Below are 21,530 nucleotides of genomic sequence, written 5' to 3'. Positions count from 1 at the left end.
CGCTAGTGAAGATGTAATCAAGAGTACTCCCCGATCTTCCGTTATTCCAAGTAGTCTTACCAGGCCTGTCACTTTTAGTCCGACCATTAATTATCTCTAGGTCCCAACAGCCGAAGAAACCCAACCAGCCCTCCCCCTCCTTGTCGGTGGACGGGAGGTCCCAGAGACTATTCCTGGACAGATAGGGATTATTGCCGGTGCCTCCACCACAATTTATATGGCAATTTAGGTCCCCGGCAATAATAGCAAGAAACTTTTCATTGGTCATTCTCCATTCAACAAGGAGATCATGGAGGATGTCTTGAATAAGTTCTCTTATCCTTGCTCCTGGAGGGTTGTAAATGTTAACAAATAGCATTCTGTCGCTAGGCGATCTTATATTAGGCGTCACTTCCACAGCACAAATATAGTCGCAGTTAAAAACTGGAATCTGTCTGCTCGAGATCTTGTTCCTCACTGCAATGGATAGGCCCCCAAACGGACGCCCCCTTTCTCCCTTCTTCGCCAGAGTGTGATATGTCCTGTATCCATCTATATCTATGACAGATGTCAGCCAAGTTTCTTGCAGTAGAATGATTGAGTGTTCAATTATAAGAGCCAACAAGCCCTTATCAGAAAGAAGGTGCTGGTAGCCATGAGTGTTCCAGCTCAGCATAGTAAAATCTCATGGCTGCTGCAACACCATGGGCAATGAGTCCGCTAGCCATTTCAGAGTCTTCTGGATATCAGCTAATTGGACCTTCTCAGTGGATGGTTGAGGGGGTATACCAGCCTTGTTTTTAGGTACCACATAATCCTTGCTGGGGAGGGATGGATCTTCCGTGTCTTTGTTCGCATCCACCTCCACACCAATCAGTTTTAGGGATTTCTTGTGCGACCGGATCAGCTGAGCTGAGGCTAGAACACAGCAGTGAAGGGCCGAGACGTTAGGGTTACGCACCTCCAATGGTTCGACAAAGAGGAAATCTTCCGAGCGTATTACACGCAGCTGAGGAATTAAGTGGAGTTTGGCTAGAACTTCAGTTCTTGTCAACCATAAATCTCTCTCTTTCTGGTTCAGGTTTTTAATTATGCAGATTTTACTTGCTTGAATATCCTCTTGATCTTCAGATTCATCTATGGGGGGGGGGTGTGAAAAACTCTTCCCCCTTACTTTCCTCGTTTCGCCCGGGTGACGAGCATTTAGTGGATTCTCCAATAATGCTAATCGACATTGCGGAGTCCGTAACATCCTGGGCCGCACTCTCAGGATCTGGGATAATCCAGCCAGATAGGGATCCCGCCCCTCTTCTGGCACGTTTCTTCGCTTTCCGTCCCCTTTTTTTGCTCTTTTTTGTACACGGCACCGGTGGGATAGTGGCTGGCAATTTCTACTACAACGTTTTTAGTCGCCTCCCGCTTCTGTTGTCTGCGTTGCTTTTTGGTCAAAGGGACAACCGTAGCGACTTCCTCAGGCACTACAGAATTTGCTTTGTCCCTTGGGCCCACAGGGATTGAAACTTCTTCTATTACAAACGGTGTTGATGGGGCTAGATCTAAACAACCCGAGGGGTTTGGTAGTCTAAGCTGAATCATTGTGTTTGTGTGGATCCTCCCACACAGCTTTAATAGAATTTTCAGCGCAAATTGTACTGACGCCATAGAAGCCTGCAGCTCACTTATTGCCACACCATTGGGATCTTCCGTCAACCCCTTACGCTCCTCATCCGTATGCTCCAGCTCATCTGGGTCGATGAAGAGGCCAGGGGATGCCGATAATCGACCCAATGTTGGCTCGATCGAGAATGTAGGAATGGACTGAGTAGGAAGGATGCCAGATAAGTCAGAGATCGAATTATCCGTGTGCTTTGAGTTAGAAGTCACACTGAATATTTGATGATTATCTTGGGCGGGTCTCATAACCTGGGCTTCCACCATAATTGGGCTTTTCCCAACATGAGCAGGCTGTTCATTTAAAGTTGCCATTGATTTTTGAATCGAAATACAGAGATCCAACAGTGAGTTGTTGTCGATGTCTTGGTAGTTGGTGGAGTCAAGCACCCCACTGCCATTGTGTGGGGGGGGAGAGAGTCTCTTTTTCAGGATCCACCAAATCCTTCCCTTTAATGGGTTTGGGTACCCCATTCCCAAACAAGGCCGGGATGGTTCCTTTTCCTGGTGGGTCACAGTCTCCATTTGTGGAAGCCTTTATTGTTGACTTTAAAGGTTGTTTCTCCCCTTTTCCCCCATTGCCTTTACGTAGATTGTATCTTGTGTTCCCTGTTTTAGGTTTAGCCATAGTTACCGGGCTCACCTTGATGTACAGTTAGAATATCGTAAGTGATACCTCGTAGACAAATACTTTATGTGATGTCCCTGAAAAGTCAGAGAGAGTAACCACCCACAGTGCGTAGTGAAGCCTCAGGCGGAATCTGAGGGGTGGAATACCCTCTCCCCTCTCTCAGCCGGGGCGCTGCCTCGGTGTCAACAAACAGTATTTGCCTTACCACTCTTCAAATATCCCTTTGACGAGTCCACGCCCAGGTTCTAGGATATTGTCCTCCGCGGTCCACAAGTGACCACAAAGGACCACTTGTCCTCCCACTTCTCTGCGCGCGCTCCGCGCTGGAAATGGTATTTTGTAGAGTCTGCGGCTGCTCACGGGTGCAAAGCTCCGCCTCCAAATGATGGTAACTGCAAAAATACTTAGAATGCACCACGAATGCACCACAAAGGACCACTTGTCCTCCCACTTCTCCGCGTTAACACTGGTGCAAAAATATCTGCATTGTCCAGGATCATTTTTGAGTGGAATGTGCACTTTTTATTTCTGTGGTTTGTCTCACCCCTGTGTGTTGTTATTACTGCACTTCAGGGCAAGGAATGGAGCACACGTACCTTCTCTGCGTTCTACCCGGTAAGCGGATGACACCACCTCCTCCCGATAGCTCGCAAGAGGAGAGCAAAGGCGGGGCCAGGCACTGTGTATTCAGGCTGCTCCCGCGACCCGGGGATTCCCTGGAGAGTCGTGTTCCAGTTATGGGCTAGCTGGCAGTAGTCCCCAGCTTATAGAGTCTCAGCATAGCGTGTAGTACGGTCGCCGCCCGTCATCCGCCAATTCCCCCAAGCGCGCAGTCTCTCACGACCGCTACACGGGAAGCAGTTCGGAACAGATTTCACTACATTCCGGGGGACTATGCTCGTCCAGAGTTGGGCAAGTAGGAGCACCAGTGTTCCGACGCCTGTCGGCGTCAAGGTTTCCACATTTTTCGGTCCTCTAGTCGCAGGATTGGGTCATCAGGATCTTGGGTGGTGCAGAGCTCAACGGTTAAGCTGCCTCTCTAGTTGGCGCACAACAGCGCCCCTTGCCATGTCCAGTATTTAAAATCCTGCCCATATCAGAATATGATCATGAACCTCTATTAATATCCTTTTGTTCCACTTTGGAAAACACAAACATTTAGGTTATTTATCCCCTGGCAAGCTAATGTTGGAAGGAACGCCAGAAATTCTACCAGGTGAGAAAGCCCCCCCTCCTACTGGCATACATTGTGAAAAAGAGAATACAGATAAGTTGATAGAGACAGGGCCTGGTTTACAAAGTGTTTTTTTGAAACGTAATTTTTATTGAAATTCCGATGAGCACAATACAAAAGTAGCACTTATTGAATATCGAGGACCAAGAAAGAGACATCATGACATTGAAACTTCAGTTTTGTAAATGTATAACAGTAATGCTTAACACAACCAAATAATCGTCTTGGAAGGAATGAGGAAAGGGGAAGAAGAGAAAGAGAAGAAAAAAAAAGGTTAACGGGGAGTAACACATTGCAGACAGGGTTTGGCCCTGTCTTAATCTTCCTGGGGGGGGTTTGGTCGGTGATTTCGGCCTTAATTTGGTCATAGCTTAATAAGAAACTTCAAAGGTAAAGGCTGGAAAAGCATCTGCTCTTTGTCCACCACATGTTCCAGGAAAGGCCCAATATATGTGTGAATTTAGGCATTTGCCCCTCCACTAAGGTTGAGAGTTTCTCCATCCCCCAACAGCTCCCATACCTTCACCCACCAGTAAGATATGTACACACCCTCTGCCACCTTCCAAAAAAACATGCTTGAGTGATTCAGGCTGCCAATAGTAATTGGGAGGTCATTTCGGCACTAGCTCCTGACATGGGAAACAAGCCGCCAACAGGGGCGTCCCCCAATAGTAAGACAAGCAGATCCATGGGGAGAAGGATACCCATGATCTCTTTGATTTTGGAGCGTACCTCTAAAGAGAAAGTCTGAATTACGGGGCAATGCCAGCACATATGCGCTAGGTCACCAAGCTGCCAGCATCCGTCAGAGTACGAGGCGTTCATGGCATGCAGGCGTTGCAGGGACAGATAACATTGGAAGCACAACTTCAGCGCCCCTTCCTTCTCTAGGGTGCAGGTCAAGCTTTATGAGCTCTGGGACATATTTTCACCCAGGACTTGCTCGAGATTTCCAGGCCCAATTAATTTTCCCATGCTATCATGTAGGGGAGCTTCTCCTCCGGTGTGGCACTTTCCAGGAGCATATAACATGCTGAGGTTCTGTGTTTTTTGCCCTTCTACTATCTTGAGTTCTGTTCCTGTTGGGGGACGTGATCCTGCTGCCATATCACAGTGTTGGTCAGCCAGTGGCGCAATTGACCATAGCGAAAACGCTCTGATTCAGGCTGGTTGAACTTCTTCTTACACGCGATGAAGGTGAGGGGCCCCATGATGCCATAGAAGTCCCGTAATCTCAGGGGTTCGCTGGAGGTCTAGAGCTGAAAGGCTCTTGCTTGTAGACCTGGGGTGAATGCCAGATTTTGGGTAATGAGGGAGAGTGGACCCAGGCCCGATTTAAATCCCCTTAGCGCACAGGCTTTGTCCCACCCAGCTCTTGAGTGTTGCTAGGGTAGTAGTGAGCAGGGTGTCCCGCTGTCGACGTGCCTCTTTGGGGAGGAATGGGAAATGTCCCAGAGGGCAGGGGGATGCAAATTGTTCTATACCTTTCCATTTGGGGTCTTCTCCTGCTCCCCTCCAACCCAACATGGCGGCCACTTGGGTGGCCCGTTAGTATTGTGGGATCGAAGGCAAGCCCTGGCATCCCTGCATTCCCCCCCCCCCCACACAACCCCCCCACTTTGCAGGTGATCGTGGCTTTTTGCGCTGCCAAATGAATTGTCCCACCGCCTTCTGTAGATTGAGTAATTCCCGTTCTGGGATCAACACTGACAGTGCCTGAAAAATACACAGCAATTTTGCTGACCACCAGACCATCTTTATAGCACTGCACTTGAAACTACAAAACGATTCCCAATCTCACTTTTCCCTATTCTGATGTTTGCTACTTGATATGGGATAGTGTTTTCCCTTAGATAGCCTTGTGATGTGTATTCCCTTATCCTAGAGTATAGCTGCAGGGATACTAGCTGCAGACTACAAACTAACAAGCAATGGTCTACTGAAGACCGCTCCATTCAGACAAGCATTCTGGTTTTGAAAGTAATTTACTTGGCATTGAAAACCTCCCGACTGTTGGTACTGACAAGTAAAGTGTTGATGAACACCAACGTCATCTGAGTAATGTTGTTTGCCAATAAGAGAGGGATATCCTCTCTGCAAAGATTGTTTGTTTGAAATGTAAACATGCCTCTTTTCCTCACCAGGTTACTGCTCATAATATGCAGGCAGACTTAAAATAAAAGTGAATAGCACATGATATTTTCAAATAGAAGTTATATGGCGGCCACCAGGGGGCGCGGGCAAGATGGCTGCCTGAATCTTAAACTCCCCGTATGGCCCCGGGAAACCCACGGATAAACATGCCTTAAGTGCTTTTTAACCCCATCTACCAGCAATCGTCGAGGAGGGGAACCGCTGTGGACTACCCAGAAGCTTGTCTGGACTTTGGAGATGCCCCCGTTCCCCAGATAGCGACCTGTGAACGGCGACCCCCCTGCACCTGAGGGAAGGCCCCGGGCGGGAGCCGCACATTGCCTGGCCGCGTAGCGGTAGGAGGAGTCGAGGGGCGCCAGGGGGGCCCTTGCTCCCCCCACCGCTCTCACCACCAGTGATTCGTCAGTGCCTGGGCCGACGCGGTGGCGCATCTCGGAAACCATCTCAACGGCCCACGTTTCCACACCTGACCACCGCCCCAACGGCCTACCTCCCTACAGCCCCCACGGGGCTCCGGACTAGCGGCAGAGGCGCCCACCCGACCACTGGAGAGGGCTCAGGCCATCGCGGGAGCGCGCCTGGGCCACTCCGCCACCCGGAAGACACCCCGGGAGAACCCCATAGCTTGGTGCGATCGATACTCCATGAACTGGAGGGAGACCCTTGCGCAATACCAATACACTCCTGGGTCCCACGAAATGGAGACCGGCCCTGCAGCCTCGCAACCCCCGGACATGAATGCCATACAGAGCAACATCCAAACGATCCTAGAAGAGATTAGAGGTATGAGGACAGACATGGGGGCCAAATTGGCGGACTTCACGGCCAAGGTTTCAACGCTGGAGGATCGGGTAGAAGGGGTCGAGTGCAACCAGGTATCGACGGACATCCTCGAGGCGCAAATGGAAACTAGATTTCAGGAACTGCAACACCGCGAGGAGGACCTCCGGCTCAAGGTCGACGACATGTTGTACCGGGAGAGGAGAAACAACTTGAGAATTTTTGGCCTTGAGGAGATGGAGGGAGAGACCCCGTTTGGACTTGAAAGCAAAATCCAAGACATCATCAGAATTGTCCTGTGGTCGGACTCTGGGGAGACTCTCCTGCTAGATAGGGTCCATTGGGCTGGCGGGGGTGGGGGTAGAGGCCCACGCTCAGTTCTTGCAAGATTTCACTACTACAAGGACAAGGCTAGGGTATTGGAGAGGGCGAGAACCTTATGGGATATTCAACATGGTAACTCCAGGGTGACGATTTACCAGGATCTCTCGTCCCTCACTCTCCAGATGTGAAAGAAATGCAGCACTATCACCAGGCGGCTACAAGAAAAGGGGACACACTATCGCTGGGGCCAGCCATTCCACCTAGCATTTGAATGGCAGGGCCAGAGGTACCAACTAGGCACGGAGGGGGAAATCCGAAGGGCCACCGAGGATCTCAGAGGTGGCATTGCGGGACCATCAGAAAATCGGAACGAAACCAACGGAGACCGCCCTCATGCCCCTCGAGGCCCAGACCTCTCCCAGGGGAAGCTAAAGGTCAAAGGCTCACGCAAATTTCGAAAAACCAAACATCACTCCACAGACCGAGGAGACCCTATATGAACGCACAAGCAGCAACCAAGGCTCACCTTTCTGTGCAGAAGGCCTGAGCCACACCCCGCGGGAGCACGCAACGATTCATGGAGCCCGCCGATCATAGTGTGTTTTTCCCACGACCAGTGGGGAGGTCTTTGTTCAATTGACTTCGATCAGGGTCGAAGTGTTGCCCATTTAGAGGCTGTAGTACGGTTTCATAGGAAGTTACACGGCGACTCGACACCGGCCTCATGCCGTGACACGCCCCGTCAGGGGCAAGGAGACACGATCAGGTACTAAGGCCGGGGGGTGCCTGGCACGGGAGACACTACAGCCAGTTCCCCACTGCGGATCAGAAAGGGCCGGTACTTAACGAAGAGAGGCATGTTGGAAAGCGCTACACCTAAGAAAATGTTTTCCAGGGGTCAGGGAAGCGACCCTGGTGGTTCGTTGCCAGTCACATCCCCACCCGGGGACCCGGCGGCGAACGCCCCACAAAATGGGTAAGGGGGGGAAGAGGGAAGGGGGGCAGGGGGGTGGTGCCCCTCGTGGGGCTCGAGGGGAAAGGGAAAACCAGCTCAATCTATGGACACTTTATTTGCAACGGGCTCCGAGTAGCAGACACTTAGAGGTGATTTCAGTGCGCGTAACGAAAACTGACAATGATTGAAGCAAAGATAGGCACGTTGAATGTCAAGGGCCTTAACACCCAGAATAAGAGATCTCTCACGAGCAACATGTTCCGTAAGCAACACCTAATGGTTCTCTTCCTACAGGAGACGCATTACAGGCCAGGCAGGGAATCGAAGATCAAGGGGAAAGACATTGGGTGCAATTACTGGGCCTCACATAGAAGTTCTAAGAAGGAAGGGGTGGGAATCCTCCTGAGCAGGGCGTTCTGTCTCACAGATATAGAAACCAAGAGGGGTTTTGGTGGTCGTTTCCTGGGCATTAAGGGAATCTGTGAGGGAGAGCGAGTTACCCTGGTCACTCTATACGCGCCCAATTCAAAACAAATACACTTCCTCACCCAGGTCTTTAATGTCATGGATGAGTGGGCAGGGGGGGACTTCAACCTTATAATGGACCTGAGGCTTGACTGGGGGTCCACGAGAGGGGGGACACCCAGGGGCATCTCCAAGGACAATCTGGCCCTGCAGGCCCTCCTGAGAGCGCATTATTGGGTGGACGTTTGGCAAAAAGCAAACCCGAGCCAGGGTGGGTACACCTTTTTTTTCACCCCCTCATTGCACCTACACCAGAATTGACCTTTTTTTAATCTCGGAAGAAGGGAACGGGGTGGCACAACAGCCGAAGGTGGAAGCCATAACTTGGTCGGACCACGAACTGCTCATAGCAAATTGGTCACTGCCCATCTCCCCAAGATCTTCCCGATGGCGTTGTAATGATACACTTCTCAGGGACCCGGCATTTCGTGATTTCATGAGACAGGAAATGTTGGCCCACTTTGAGGCAAACGACACCGGTGAGACGGATATGTCCATGGTGTGGGATCCTGCAAAAGCCACTTTCAGGGGCCTTCTCTTAGCGGAGGGCTTGAGACGTAAACGGGAGAGGGGCCTAATTGAGGGTAAACTCCGTGCAGAGCTGGGCGCTCTGTGAACCAGACTGGGCCTCCCGAGGGTTGATCGAGGGGCTCTCTTGGAGGAGATGCAGGGTAAAAGACAGGAACTCCATACGGTCCTCATAGGGGAAGTTATCTAGAAAATGAGATGCACTAAGCAGAGGTACTGGAACGGGGAAATAAGTTGGGGACCCTACTGGCGCAGAGGACTCGGGGCTGCAGGGCTGAGAGAGGAGTCACTCGTCTCAGGGATGGAGTGGGCGGAATTCACGGCGGCCGTGAGGAAATAGTGGAGTGTTTCGCTGACTATTACAGCAAACTCTATTCCAAAAAAGCAGGCGAATCACTGGAGGACATCCGCGCCTACCTGGCAGAACACCCTCTGCCTAGGCTGTCCGACATGGAGCAAGAGGTCCTGGAGAGAGAGATATCGGAGGAGGAGGTGGAGGGCGCCATCAAAAGACTGAAGGTGGTAAAGGCACCGGGAGAAGACGGCTATACAGCCGATTTTTACAAGCAGACCCAACCCATCCTGCTGAAGCCCCTGGCCAAATTGTTTAACCAGATCAGGAATCGGGAGTCCATCCCACTGACATTTTTGCAGGCCCTCATCACTGTTTTACCCAAATCCGGTAAGGACCAGATGGAATGCGGGTCTTATAGACCCATCTCACTCCTCAACCTGGACGCTAAGATCTTTGCCAGAATCCTGGCCACCAGGCTTGAGGGCTGCCTCCCGCGCCTGGTACACCCCGACCAAGCGGGATTTGTTTTGAATAGGCAGGGCTCTGATAATATGCGGAAGAAGCTCCATGTGCTTGCCTCGAGAGGGGTTCGCGATGAAGGCGCGCTTCTACTGGCCCTTGACGCGGAGAAGGCCTTCGACAGGGTCAGCTGCGCCTTTATGAGGGAGGTATTCACGACCCTGGGTATGGGCCCGAGGTGGCTGGGTTGGATCTCTGCGCTCTACTCCTCCCCTCCGCTAGAGTGGTGGCAAATGGGACCAAGTCGAGGACATTCCCCCTCGAGCGTGGTACACGGCAGGGATGCCCTTTGTCCCCACTAATCTACGTACTTGTGATGGAACCATGGGCAATCTCGATCCATAACGATGCGGCCATCAGGGGAGTACAGGTCGGAGAGATGCAGTGCAAAGTCTGCCTTTTTGCAGACGATGCACTGCTCTATATCACAAACCCATCCCAAACAGTCCCCTGAATGCTGCAGGGCCTCTCGCGCTATGGGGACCTATCGGGGTACAAAGTTAATCTGGAGAAATTGGTGGCGTTCAGAGGGGGTAATTTACCAGACTCAGAGATGGCTTTTGTTAACGGGCTCCCCTTTAGTCTGAGAGACGACGGATTCCGGTACCTTGGAGTCCAGGTCACCCGTGATCCTGAGGGCTTATACCTGGCCAATTTCCCCCCCCCCTCTGGTCACAAATCCGGAAAGACATAGAGCGTTGGTCAGGGTCGGGGCTCTCCTGGATGGCACGTCTCAACCTCATAAAAATGGTAATCCTTCCCAAGTTTTTATTTCTCTTTCAAATGCTCCCGGTGCTGATCCCCAAAACATTTTTCAAGGAAACAAAGCGAGTCCTCCTCAACTTTCTCTGGGCAGGCAAGAAACATAGAATCTCCTACGAGGTGCTGACCAGACAGAAGGAGGATGGAGGGGTGGGATACCCTGACCTTGAAACATACCACAGGGCCTCCCAACTGAGGGTCCTGGTCGACCACTTTGCCCCGGGTACGAAAAAACAATGGGTAGCCATGGACAACGGGCCACTCATGCCCGTCGCCATAGAGGAATGGCTCTGGGTCCCGAGGAAGAAGATCCCTAGAAGTGTCTTGTATCACCCAGTCCTAAAAGTGCTGTGGTCCCTATGGAGGGAGGGAGGGGGGTTACTACCGCTGGCTCACAACCTGGCCCTCCCCACTGAGCTGCATTTGGGCCCTCCCCCCTTCCTGGCCAAGATAGCACAGCCAGCGGCGTACCAGACGTGGTTCGAGGCAGGCCTTAGCAGGACTGGTCACATGTGGGTGGTGGGCTCTTTCTTACCTCTGAAAGATCTGGAAGAGGCCCTGGGGATAGGCACCCTGTCCCCCTTTCGCTATCTCCAGTTTAAGGGAGTCCTAACCGAACCATCCTGGGGGGACACCCTTAGGAGAGACCTCACAGACTTTAAAAAACTCCTCCTTTCGGCGAGGGGCTCCAAGGGAATAATATCCCGCCTCTACAAGCTCTTCCTCTTTTCTGTCCCACGAAACCCCCCCACTTGCACGCACGCAACGGGGAAAGGACCTGGGTGAGGAGATTGATGATGAGAGGTGGGGGGAGATGTGTAGGCGGGCCAACCGCTCCACGGCCTCACTCCAGTATCGCCACCGGGCCCTCAAGGTATTTCATCGCTGGCACTACCCCCCGCAGAGTATTGCTAGAATGAGGCCAGGGTACAACCCACATTGCTGGAAGTGTATGACCGAAAGGGGGGATTATATTCACATGTGGTGGAGGTGCCCGGTGGTCCAAAAGTACTGGGAGGAGGTATTGACATGGATCAAGGGGATAGATGGGGTGGAGCGGCCTTCCTGCCCCTGGCTTCTCCTTTTCGGAATTGACATTGGGGACGATCATGACAATACCCATGACCACATGCTGCAGGTTATGTTGGTGGCGGCCAGATGCTGCCTGGCACAAAAATGGAAGAACCCCGGAATGCCCGGGGAAAAAGCATGGGTTACCAAGGTACGGGCCATTTACGACATGGAATTCCTCACGCATTTACTTGACGAATCTAGATCCAACATCGAGGAAATATGGCTCCCCTTCTTCGAGAAATACGGCCGCTCAGTATAATCTTAAGCACCGGACCCGGAGAACTCCTCCCCTCTGCCCCCCGGGGGCCTCGGACCATCGTTCACTGGTCTAACTTCGAGTCCTTCAAAGCTTGGCCCATGACTTCGGCGTGCTAAGTGCACATCATGTAGACATTGCTACGCTCTTTTCGGAACCCGTCAAATATGCAATTACTGAGGACTTGAACTGGTGGAGGGTGGGGGCGATGGGTTATAACTGGTTTCCTGATTATTCATGTTTAACTATGTTCTGCATTGTTGTAACACATGTACGAAACCTAATAAAATTTGATTTAAAAAAAAAAAGAAGTTATATGGCAACATGGTTGCTCTCCTTGTGTATGCGTATGGCCAACAGAGAAAAAATGGTTTTGCACCCTGAATTTCAGAAAGTACAACTCTTATCCAGGCACAGGTCAGTGATGTAATGTAAAGTGTTCTTATATAGCGCCCTTCTGCCAGTATTGTTGGCCTTGCTGCTCATGGCTCTGTACGAAAGGAGGCCAGAGTTTGTTAGTCTGATAGCGAGAAGGCAGATGCAGGAACTTGTGGTGTTGATGGATGCAGGTCAGAAGTCCCTGTTAGCTGTGTGCCAGTATGAACATCTATGTTCTGAGGTGAGGTGTTGGCATGCCTATATGAGTGCCTGACTGCCGTAGGTGAGTGGATGGGACACAACTGGCTGAAATTGAATTGGACAAAACTGAGGTGTTGGTGGTGGGTTCCCCTCCCAACCCCTCACTGGGGATCTCTTCTTTCTGGCCTTCTTCCTTGGGTCCGCTTCCGGTTCCTTCTTTGAAGGTAAAAATCCTTGGAGTCATTATGTCGGCCAATTTATCTATGTCAGCCCAAGTATCTCTGGTATGCCAGATGGGGCACTTTCAGCTGAAAATCTTAAAGAAGGTGCTCCATCTGATTCCAGCAATGCTACGTCCCTCAGTGGTAGCAGCCATTATTCTGAGTAGGCTGGACTTGTAATTCCCTGTACCTATCACAGCCCTTGGGGTTGGTAGGATGGCTACAGTGCCTTCATAACCTGGCAGCCAGGGTGGCAACGGGTACCCCGTATGGGTCCCATATATACCCTGTACTGCGCTCTCTTGACTGGCTTCCAGTGGCACATCGCTTCCAGTTTAAGGCACTCAGCATTGTGCACCTCGCTCTACATGATCAGGGTGCAGAGTACCTGCGTGTTAAATCTGAACGTTATGTTCCTAACCGCTCACTGCGGTCAGCCTCCACAGGGCTGCTGCGTGTGCCCGCCCTCTGCCGATCATGGCTTGGAGGAAGTGCTTTTTCAATCACAGTACAACTGTGGAATAATCTCCCCCCAGCGTTGAAATTACTCTCGAACCACCTTTCTTTTCGGAGGTCATTGAAGGACTACCTCTTCTGAGCTGTTTACTCTTTTTTGGTTTGATGTGTCCCCTTTTTTAGTGGTTTCCCTCTTAGCACCAAGATGCCCTTGGGCGATTGTGCACTTTATAAGTCGACACAACATAACATAATTTTGTGGTTGGCACAGACCGGCAGGTTTACCGTATGGACAGCACCCACATTGTGGTGTGCTTGTTGATAGAAGATGTATAGGGTCTGAATCTGTTAGGTGCACTAGACCTGGTTAGTCTTTTGAAAGAGTGTGGCTAAAGTAAAGATGCAAGATTTTCGAAGTGAGGAGTTTATTGAGAGATGAGTATGGGGGAACAAGTTAGGATGTTGCTTCCTGGCTCTTATTTGTAGATTTCACTGGCATTTTGGTGTGGACCAGTGTCACACACCAGAGGATCCTTCAATCAAATCGGCTTCCGACAGATATTAGTGTGAAGAGTTTGCTTGTCCTAAAGTTTCTGATTATCCATGAAAAATGCACTTCTCACCTTCTGGTGGAGTTAGGCAGAGGTCCCCCATTAGCTGGGATTTCCTATCAGCAGAGACCTCAACTCTGCTCTGCCCACTATTCTGTAACGGTCATAATCGTTCCGCCTTCACACCCCCCCCCGGCAGTGTGACACAGCTGGGCTGTGACCATGGTTACGGCAGTCCTAATATGGGTTTATGTGTTAACAGGAGCTTAATCTTAAACCAACTGAAAGTCGCTGAAGAAACTACAATAGTTTAATAACTTTGTTTCCAGCTTTCTGATTCATTTTAAAACGGCCCTTTAGTCAAACTACTAAGACAAGGGCCGCCATTTATCACATGCTGCCAAGAGATTTCATACTGGCTAGTTTTCAGTCCTTGCCCAGTTCCGCCTGCCACACCCTTGTTTAGGAGTTCAGTTAATTAACAATTGTGGAATGTGTTGCAAAGAAAATTTGAATTTGCAAGATTTTGTTTTCTCCAGAAGGGCATGTCGAAATTTCGATTGTGAAAGATGCTTGTGTGCTCACTTTTAGCTCGTAGCAAATGTTGTTTTACTTGTCAGTGCTCTAAGAAGCATTTTCTTCTTTCAGCTTCCAGGTTGGCGATTTGGTACTCATTATCTTGGATGAACGTCATGACAATTATGTCCTATTTACTGTTAGCCCCACCTTATACTTCTTACATTCAGAATCCCTTGCTGTGCTAGATCTCAAACCAGGTGAGTGTGGTAAGTGTCGAAGAAAACATACATATTATACTATTTTTTTTAAAAAAAGAATGATGTTGTAAAGCAGATTTGCAGCATTGTTTCTCCATTAGTGACTTTTAATTTCTTACATTTTATTTTATTTTCATACGCAATGGCTTTTACAAGTTTGCCTATAAAGTTGTCTGTCATTTAGTGAAACGTGTTGAAGGTTTTTTTTTAATGCCAACACTTATTATTTTCTGACTGCCTAACAGTGTAATGGCCATGTTTTTTTTAGTTCATGTTTCAAATAATTAGCAATAACTTAACTGAGGAAATGTCTGAAAAATGTTTATTAAGCTTTGCTGCAAAAGAATGACATGAGGGGGGCAGCTGAGTTTGCATGGTCTCTTATGTTAGTCCGTAGTAATTACCAAAAAAGTAATTTTGACTGAATCATTGACCGGTTAGTGTTACCCTTTATTGCCATGGAAACTGTTTTAATGTTTTCAAATTGATCATTCACAAAGAGCAAGGATGTTTGAGCTCTCCGGATCTTACCTTTCATCCAGACATATGGAAACATCCACAGACATCCCACTTACAGAAAAAAGTAGGAAATTAGGTTGAAAAATATTTTGTCTTCAGGGAATTGTGGTTAGACCCTAATTCCTAAACACAGTCTAAAAACATTGGAAACATCAACGTTAAGATTAGTACAAACATTCAGTCCAAAAAAAGTAAACACTTTGTTATCCAGTCCTGATGGGCATCAGATTGTGGCAGATTACTAAGTATGCCTGAATAACAGAATGTCAGTACTCCGGCTGGCGGAGAACAGAACAAAGGCCCAATAACTTAAGTGCCGAGCCTTTTGCTCTGTTTACCAGCCCGCTGTTATCCGGAATCCTGGTTATCCAGCCTCAAAACATGCATTTTATTAAATAGAACACTATTATTATTACCAGCAGTGATAGGTTCCAGTTAGTTGAGTGGTCTGCTTAGTTTATTGCAAGGTAACATAGTTTATGCTACATTTGCCTAATCTAAACAAGGTCCATCCAACTACGAATGAACCCTGAGCTTGCACTACAGCAGTACATTTGAAAACTCAATGTAATTCTGATTTTGTTGCAAGCCACATGATGTGTACTGTGAGTTATTGATATGTGGTCAGATGGGCATTTTTATATTTAATTGATAATGGCCATGGCCGTGCTATTAACAACGGTATCGTACCAAAACATTGAATCATATTACTGTGAATCCCATAACAGGGGATTTTATTTGTATGCATTTCAGCGTGATTTAACATGTGGTTGGGTCTTAATTAAGGTCGAGGCAAGTGTGTGGGCCTGCAGTGGTGTCCCCCAGCATACACTTGCGGTGAAATGGGTTAAAAGAAAAAAAGAAATTGATGTTAAGTTATTCACAGTAATAGTTTTGATGTTTTAACGTTGATCTGTAACAGCCCGCATGTAACAAGGGTTATTGCAGAGGGCAGCAGTGCTGTTAGCGGGCTGCTAGGGTGCACGGCCATTATCGCAATAAGCACCCTTCTTGCATGAAAAAAGACTGCCTGGGTCTTCAAAAACGAAGAAAACCGCATTGATGCAACACGTTATAATACAAAAAAGGTAGCAAGTGCCCCTCTCTCGAAAGAACACGGCATGATAACCTGTTCAGTGGTTATTAACCACTTTGAGAGTTTGCAGCCATCTGCTTTTTGCTCACTGTACCTTTCACAGATGGGAAATATCCATTTGCATATCAATCTTTGTCCCGCCTACATGGGCAGTCCAGCACTGAAATGCTATGGCAATTCCTTTCTGAACTAGAGTACCATCAGCAACCCCATACACGTGTTTCAGCCTTGTTGGGCCTCATCAGTGAGGTGAAGTTGTGCCTCTCTGAGCACAGTGAGCAGGGAGTCCACGTCTGGTTGCCCCCAGGTAACTTAGGGTGACCAACCCCAAGTTCCTTCCATGTGCTCAGAGAGGCACAGCTTCACCTCACTGATGAGGCCCAACAAGACTGAAACACGTGTATGGAGTTGCTGCTGGTCTTCTTGTTCAGAGAGGAATTGCCATAGCATTTCAGTGCTGGACTGCCCATGTGGGCGGGACAAAGACTGATGTGCAAATAGTTATTTCCCATCTGTGAAAGGCACAGTGAGCAAAAAGCGTGTGCTGCAAACTCTCATCTCAGAACAGGTTATCATGCCATGTTCCTTCTGGAGAGGAGCGCCTGCTACCTTTTTTTGAAATATTTGTAAGGAACTTGGGGTTGGTCACCCTGAGTTACCTGGGGGCAACCAGACGTGGACTCCCTGCTCACTGTGCTCAGAGAGGCGCAGCTTCACCTCACTGATGAGGCCCAACAAGGCTGAAACTCTCATCTCAGAACAGGTTATCATGCCATGTTCCTTCTGGAGAGGAGCGCCTGCTACTTTTTTTTGCAACACGTTATAAAACCAAAACCAGCAATATGAATAAACTTTAGTTGGTAGGCACTGACAGCGACATCAGAGGTGGTGAGGGAAGGGATGGATGCCCTCCTTGTTGTCAGTGATGCTAGGAGTGGGAGCCACCGGTTAACAGGCAAACAGGTACTGCAGGCGGGAGAAGTATAGGCATGGTCTGAGTGGCAACAATTTGGCTTTGGAGCGGAGGCCAAAATGTCAGTGGGAGGTTCAGAGATCTGCTGAAGCAACTCTCAATGCAGGCCTTTGACCAGGCCATTACCAAATTGACCGCCAAGCTCATATATGGGGCTTGGAAACAGTGAACCAGCAAGACTGACTGTAGATTATATTTTGTTTGAGGCATATATACGAGGCTGCGAGTGAAGAAGTCAAATGTCTCCTCCTTACTTCTAACTCTCCCCTGGAGGAGGATCCTTTTAATTAGTCTTGTGTTTTTTTTAAACTTTTTTTTTAAGAACCCTTGACTAAGGACATTTGTGGGCCAAAGTTTGTTGAGCATGATTTTAACATTTTATGGATGGGAATATGTTTTCAGGGCGGGTTGCAAGTTGTCATTTATCTTCTGTTTAAATGTGGTGCTGCGAAGGCTAGGGCTGCGCGTCCCAGAAGCCACCTTACTGTTGCGAGTCCAATCACTGTGGTGATCTGGGGAACAGTGGACACTACTTGTAGGTATGGTACCCTCTGATGGTTGATGAATTACTACCGTGCAAAGGTCTGGAGTGCAAAAGGTCCTGAAGTGACAGAAATGAAGTATCCATGCAAGGTATTGGAGGGAGAACAGGTGAGGAAGGTTAAGCAGGCACCAGCAGGAGAAGAGCAGTAGGCTGCAGGTAAGCAGCAAAGGAAGGAGAAAAGCAAGGCAGGCAGCATGGAGAGGAAACTGGACCCAGAGGAGATGACAGCAGGTCAACTGGAACAAAGCAGAGAGGAAGGAGACAGCAGAATCAAGCCGGGCAGGAAACCATCCAGAGTGTTGCGATATACCCAGCACAGGTAAGGACGCCCTTAGGTATCCGGGCAAATCAAGGCACCCAGACGTGATGAAATGTTGCATTCCAGCACACATGCCATCCAAGAGAGGGTGGCATGCATATCTCTGGTGCTGCCAAGTTGGAATGGCCACTCCAGTCGCACAACGGTATAGAGCTACAAACACAGCATAGCAATATGTATTTTAGCTCCTCTTTTAGATGATTGCATTTTTGTATTGGTCAATGTTGTACCTCTCGGTAAATGAGCATGCACTATATATATGCATGTTTATTTCATTGACGAAAGGCCTAACCGCCGAAAATGTAATAACCTACTCTAGCAGATAATGACCACATTACTTGCCATCTGATTGACTCAGCCCTGCCTCCCGGGTGATGATGGAAAAATTGGTCCTATAGAGTGAATATTTCTAGTAATCCTAATGTTGGCATTTGCAACATGTGTGGTCTTAACATTTTGTAGTTGTGAAGGCCATTATATTGTCCTTGTCCAACACGGGTGGGAATCCATATTAGCTGGAGGTTGGAGGAAGAAAGAGAAGCCCATAGCCTGTGCTAACCTAAAAAACAAGGGAAAGTGAGACGATCCAAATTCCTGCCCCCTCCCCCATCTTATGCCAGCCTGTTTCTTAGCAGTGCTTGCCAGTGTTTGTCTTTTTCTTGTACAGACATATCAGCCTAATCTGAAGCCAAATAGACACATCCAAGTCAGAGTCCTTGACCGGCACCCTTCATTAATGCAAAGAAGTCGGACGCTCAAACAATGTCCAGCCACAACCATGATCGACAAACCAGAAACCCACAAAGAGAAAGTAAAGCAGAGACACCTGCACGGCACTACACTGTTGGCGAACCCCAGCACGGAGCTAGGGAGCCACAGAAGAAGCTGCATCTGTATTCGATCAGCAGGAAGAACGTGAGTGTCTCCAGCACATTCCAGCCCTTGAACAATCACTAGACCAGCAGGGACAAAAAGGAAGTTCTTCCCCATTATACTTACCTCATGGGCCCCCAGAATCGGTCCCCAGAAGACGAACACAAACTATTGCCTAGCTGGCTGCCATTGTTGTCTGGCGCGGAGAAGGTGGGCAGGGCTTAGACCACTACATCACCACTTTTCAGTTTGTAACACGCTGCGGGTGGGGAAGACAGGGCCATATTGGATAGGAACATAGGGCTAATACTAGCAGTTGATGGGAAATATAAGCAAACAGAAAGTGTTGGTTATTTGGGTGAGGTTGGAGGTGGAAAAAGAGGATGACCAAGGAACTAGCAGGAGGGAGGAAGGAGCTGGAGAAGGTGAGGCATTGTCTAATAAGTAGAAGTGGTACTGCAATGTAAGTGAGCATGTTAGTGTGGCAAGTGTGGGTAGAGAAATAGTGTTGGTAGTGATTGTAAAGTGTATGGTACAGAGTGAACGTAGAGTGTTGGTATCAAAGTACTGGGAGTGAAGGAGTGGTAGTGTGGAGGAGGGGGTAGTATTTTGGTGGAGGGAGTGGTAGCAGGAAGGAAGGAGGAGCAGAATCAAAAGTTGGAGGCGAGATCTGGAAGGAGTGAGCGACGTTGAAGGGACAGTAAAGTAGAGGAAGGAGAGAAGCCAGTTGGGAGCAGTTGCTGAAGGAGAGTAGGAGGTGCGAGGAGAAAGGTAGAGGAGTGCATGGGCTTGATAGATTCAACGGCGAATCAAGCATGGTATCTGCGAGGCACATTTATTGAGCATTTGTTAGGTACATTCCCTACACTTGTAGAACACTAATCACTGGATAGTGTAGGTACAGTTTTATCAGTCCCTGGTGAGAGTCTAGTTAGAAAAGATGTCTTACCTTTAGGCTCTCATTTCCAGCAAAAGGTACAGATTAGACAGTAAGGGTTAACCTTCATTAGCTAAGAGAGAAACAAGAAATCCTTTGTGGGGAGCCATTCTTGGGTCATCTGTGACATACTATATTTTGTCCTTTTGCTGCGGCATCTACGTTAAACTATGTTCTCCTTGAACATTGGTGATGTCTGTTGACACTTGTCTAGTTGTCCTTTGATTTTGCGGATGCCCGGCTGTAAGTTAATCTTGGCATCCCCAAATAATCAGTATTGTCATTGTTTGCCTTCTTGATTTCCTAGTGAACAGGCATGATTTCAGGAGTTTCTGGGTGATCAAATTACTTCCTGTTTATGCAGTCTGGGATGCTTTTCTTTTCTTGCTACCCTCCCATGGAAGGCTTGGTGCAACATCAGAAATTGTGCCAGGCTTGGTGCAACATCAGAAATTGTGCCAGTATTTAAAAAGGGTTGTGTCGTTACTATTAGAGAGGTACATAATTATAATCAAAAATGTAATCCTGTTAGTGAATATCTTTATACCTCTTCATTGTAACTTCTCTAATATATCAGATTACCACATGTATTGCCTCCCCTTCTGTATGTCTCATGGTCCTTTATGTTGTATTTCCTTTGAATACCTTTGGTTTCCATGGCCATATATCTCTTGTCAATAATTTCTATTAACACACATTCTTTTGCAATGTATTTGTACTGTAGTACCAATTTAATATTTATTTTTTTATTTATAACCTTGAAACACCACTTTGACTCTTCCAAATTGTTAACACAGCCTTTGTATTTATTCAAGATTATTTGTTAAGATTATATTTATAACTGTGTTAGCTGCTGATTTTAACATTGTGTTCTCATTCATAATAAATCCTTAATAAAAAACGTATTAAAAAAAAGAAACTGTGCCTGGCAGAGCCAAGTTATGGTTGTGTTGTGTGAGGAATCAGGAGTAAGACTCGAACACAAGGGTGTTGTATTGATTGCAATAGATTTTTCTTTCTTATTAAGACCTAATGGGTTTGAAAAAGAGCTATCTTGCCCTGTCCTATGAGGGGTTTCCCAGCCTCAACGAAACAAAGGATTTCAATTGTCAGAATGCTGTACTGTGTCTGAAATCCTAACCTGAACCTTACATTCTAAATCTAGGAATACAGCGTGAAAAGGAGGTATAGTCTCTCAAGTGAGCAATCATGGGTTTCTCCACAGTTTCAATGCCAAGTTCCAAAGTGAAAAGGTGTAAAAAGAAACAAGTAATCAAAGTTCGACAATCCTCAGGAGGGATCCTCCCTTCCCCTGAGTATTTCAGCACAAAGATTGTTCTTTCTCTCAAAGACTTTCAGTTCTCCAGTCTAGGGGGGTATGGTTACCTTTGCCTGGATCTCTCACATTATCAAGGGGCACTCTGTTGCTCCTTGCTTTCACAGTTCAAACACAATTTCCATCCATAGGTGTAAGGTACTCATGGTGGCAACAGTAAAGACAGACACAAGTGATCTCAATTAAAGGGTGTTTATGTAAACACTATGCAGGTTGAAAAATGTAAGATGGGACCAAGCTTGGACCATCAAATGAAAAATAAGGCCGTCCTTGTGGCGTCTTGTCAAAGTAAAGGGCCTATACTAAGAAAAACCTATTTCCAATACAACGAAATATAGAAAGAGTGTGGGATAAGGGTTTCAATAAAGAAAGAAGTGTTTACAAATAATAAGTCAGGATGTGATTGCCAGGGGTCTCCCAACCCCACGTTTAAGGCGGGGCTCCTGAGCCCTGTATACACTCGAGCTCTCCCAGCACAAGCCGACAGTTTGGTACCAGCTATCAGGTTCTTCAATGGTTAAGTCTCTTTTCAATAAAAGTATCTTGCGTTTAAAGACCTGATGCTTTCCAATTAACAGAATAAAAGTGTGTTTCTTTGTAGTACTTAGGGTGATGATTTCTCACCCCTGGGTCCTCCTCTTCTGGGCGCGGACCCCTCTCAAA

The 21,530-nt window shown here is 48.0% G+C and overlaps 1 protein-coding gene across 3 annotated transcripts in view; it reads left to right on the top strand.

Moving 5' to 3' along the window:
* Positions 1 to 21,530, top strand: part of RB1CC1 (RB1 inducible coiled-coil 1) — a 1,537,866-nt gene that overhangs the window by 1,363,636 nt on the left and 152,700 nt on the right. For 2 of the 3 annotated variants that reach the window (XM_069621041.1, XM_069621042.1), the window contains exon 21: positions 14,143 to 14,279. In XM_069621041.1, coding sequence (XP_069477142.1) covers positions 14,143 to 14,279 — 137 coding nt within the window. The remainder of the gene's footprint in view (positions 1 to 14,142; positions 14,280 to 21,530) is intronic. The other variant, XM_069621043.1, reaches the window with a different exon arrangement.

The sequence above is a fragment of the Ambystoma mexicanum genome, chromosome 5q (assembly GCF_040938575.1).
Source record: "Ambystoma mexicanum isolate Mex_15411 chromosome 5q, UKY_AmexF1_1, whole genome shotgun sequence".
NCBI lineage: Eukaryota > Metazoa > Chordata > Amphibia > Caudata > Ambystomatidae > Ambystoma > Ambystoma mexicanum.
Note: the sequence above shows the minus strand (reverse complement) of the source record. Positions and strands in the feature narration are given on the sequence as shown.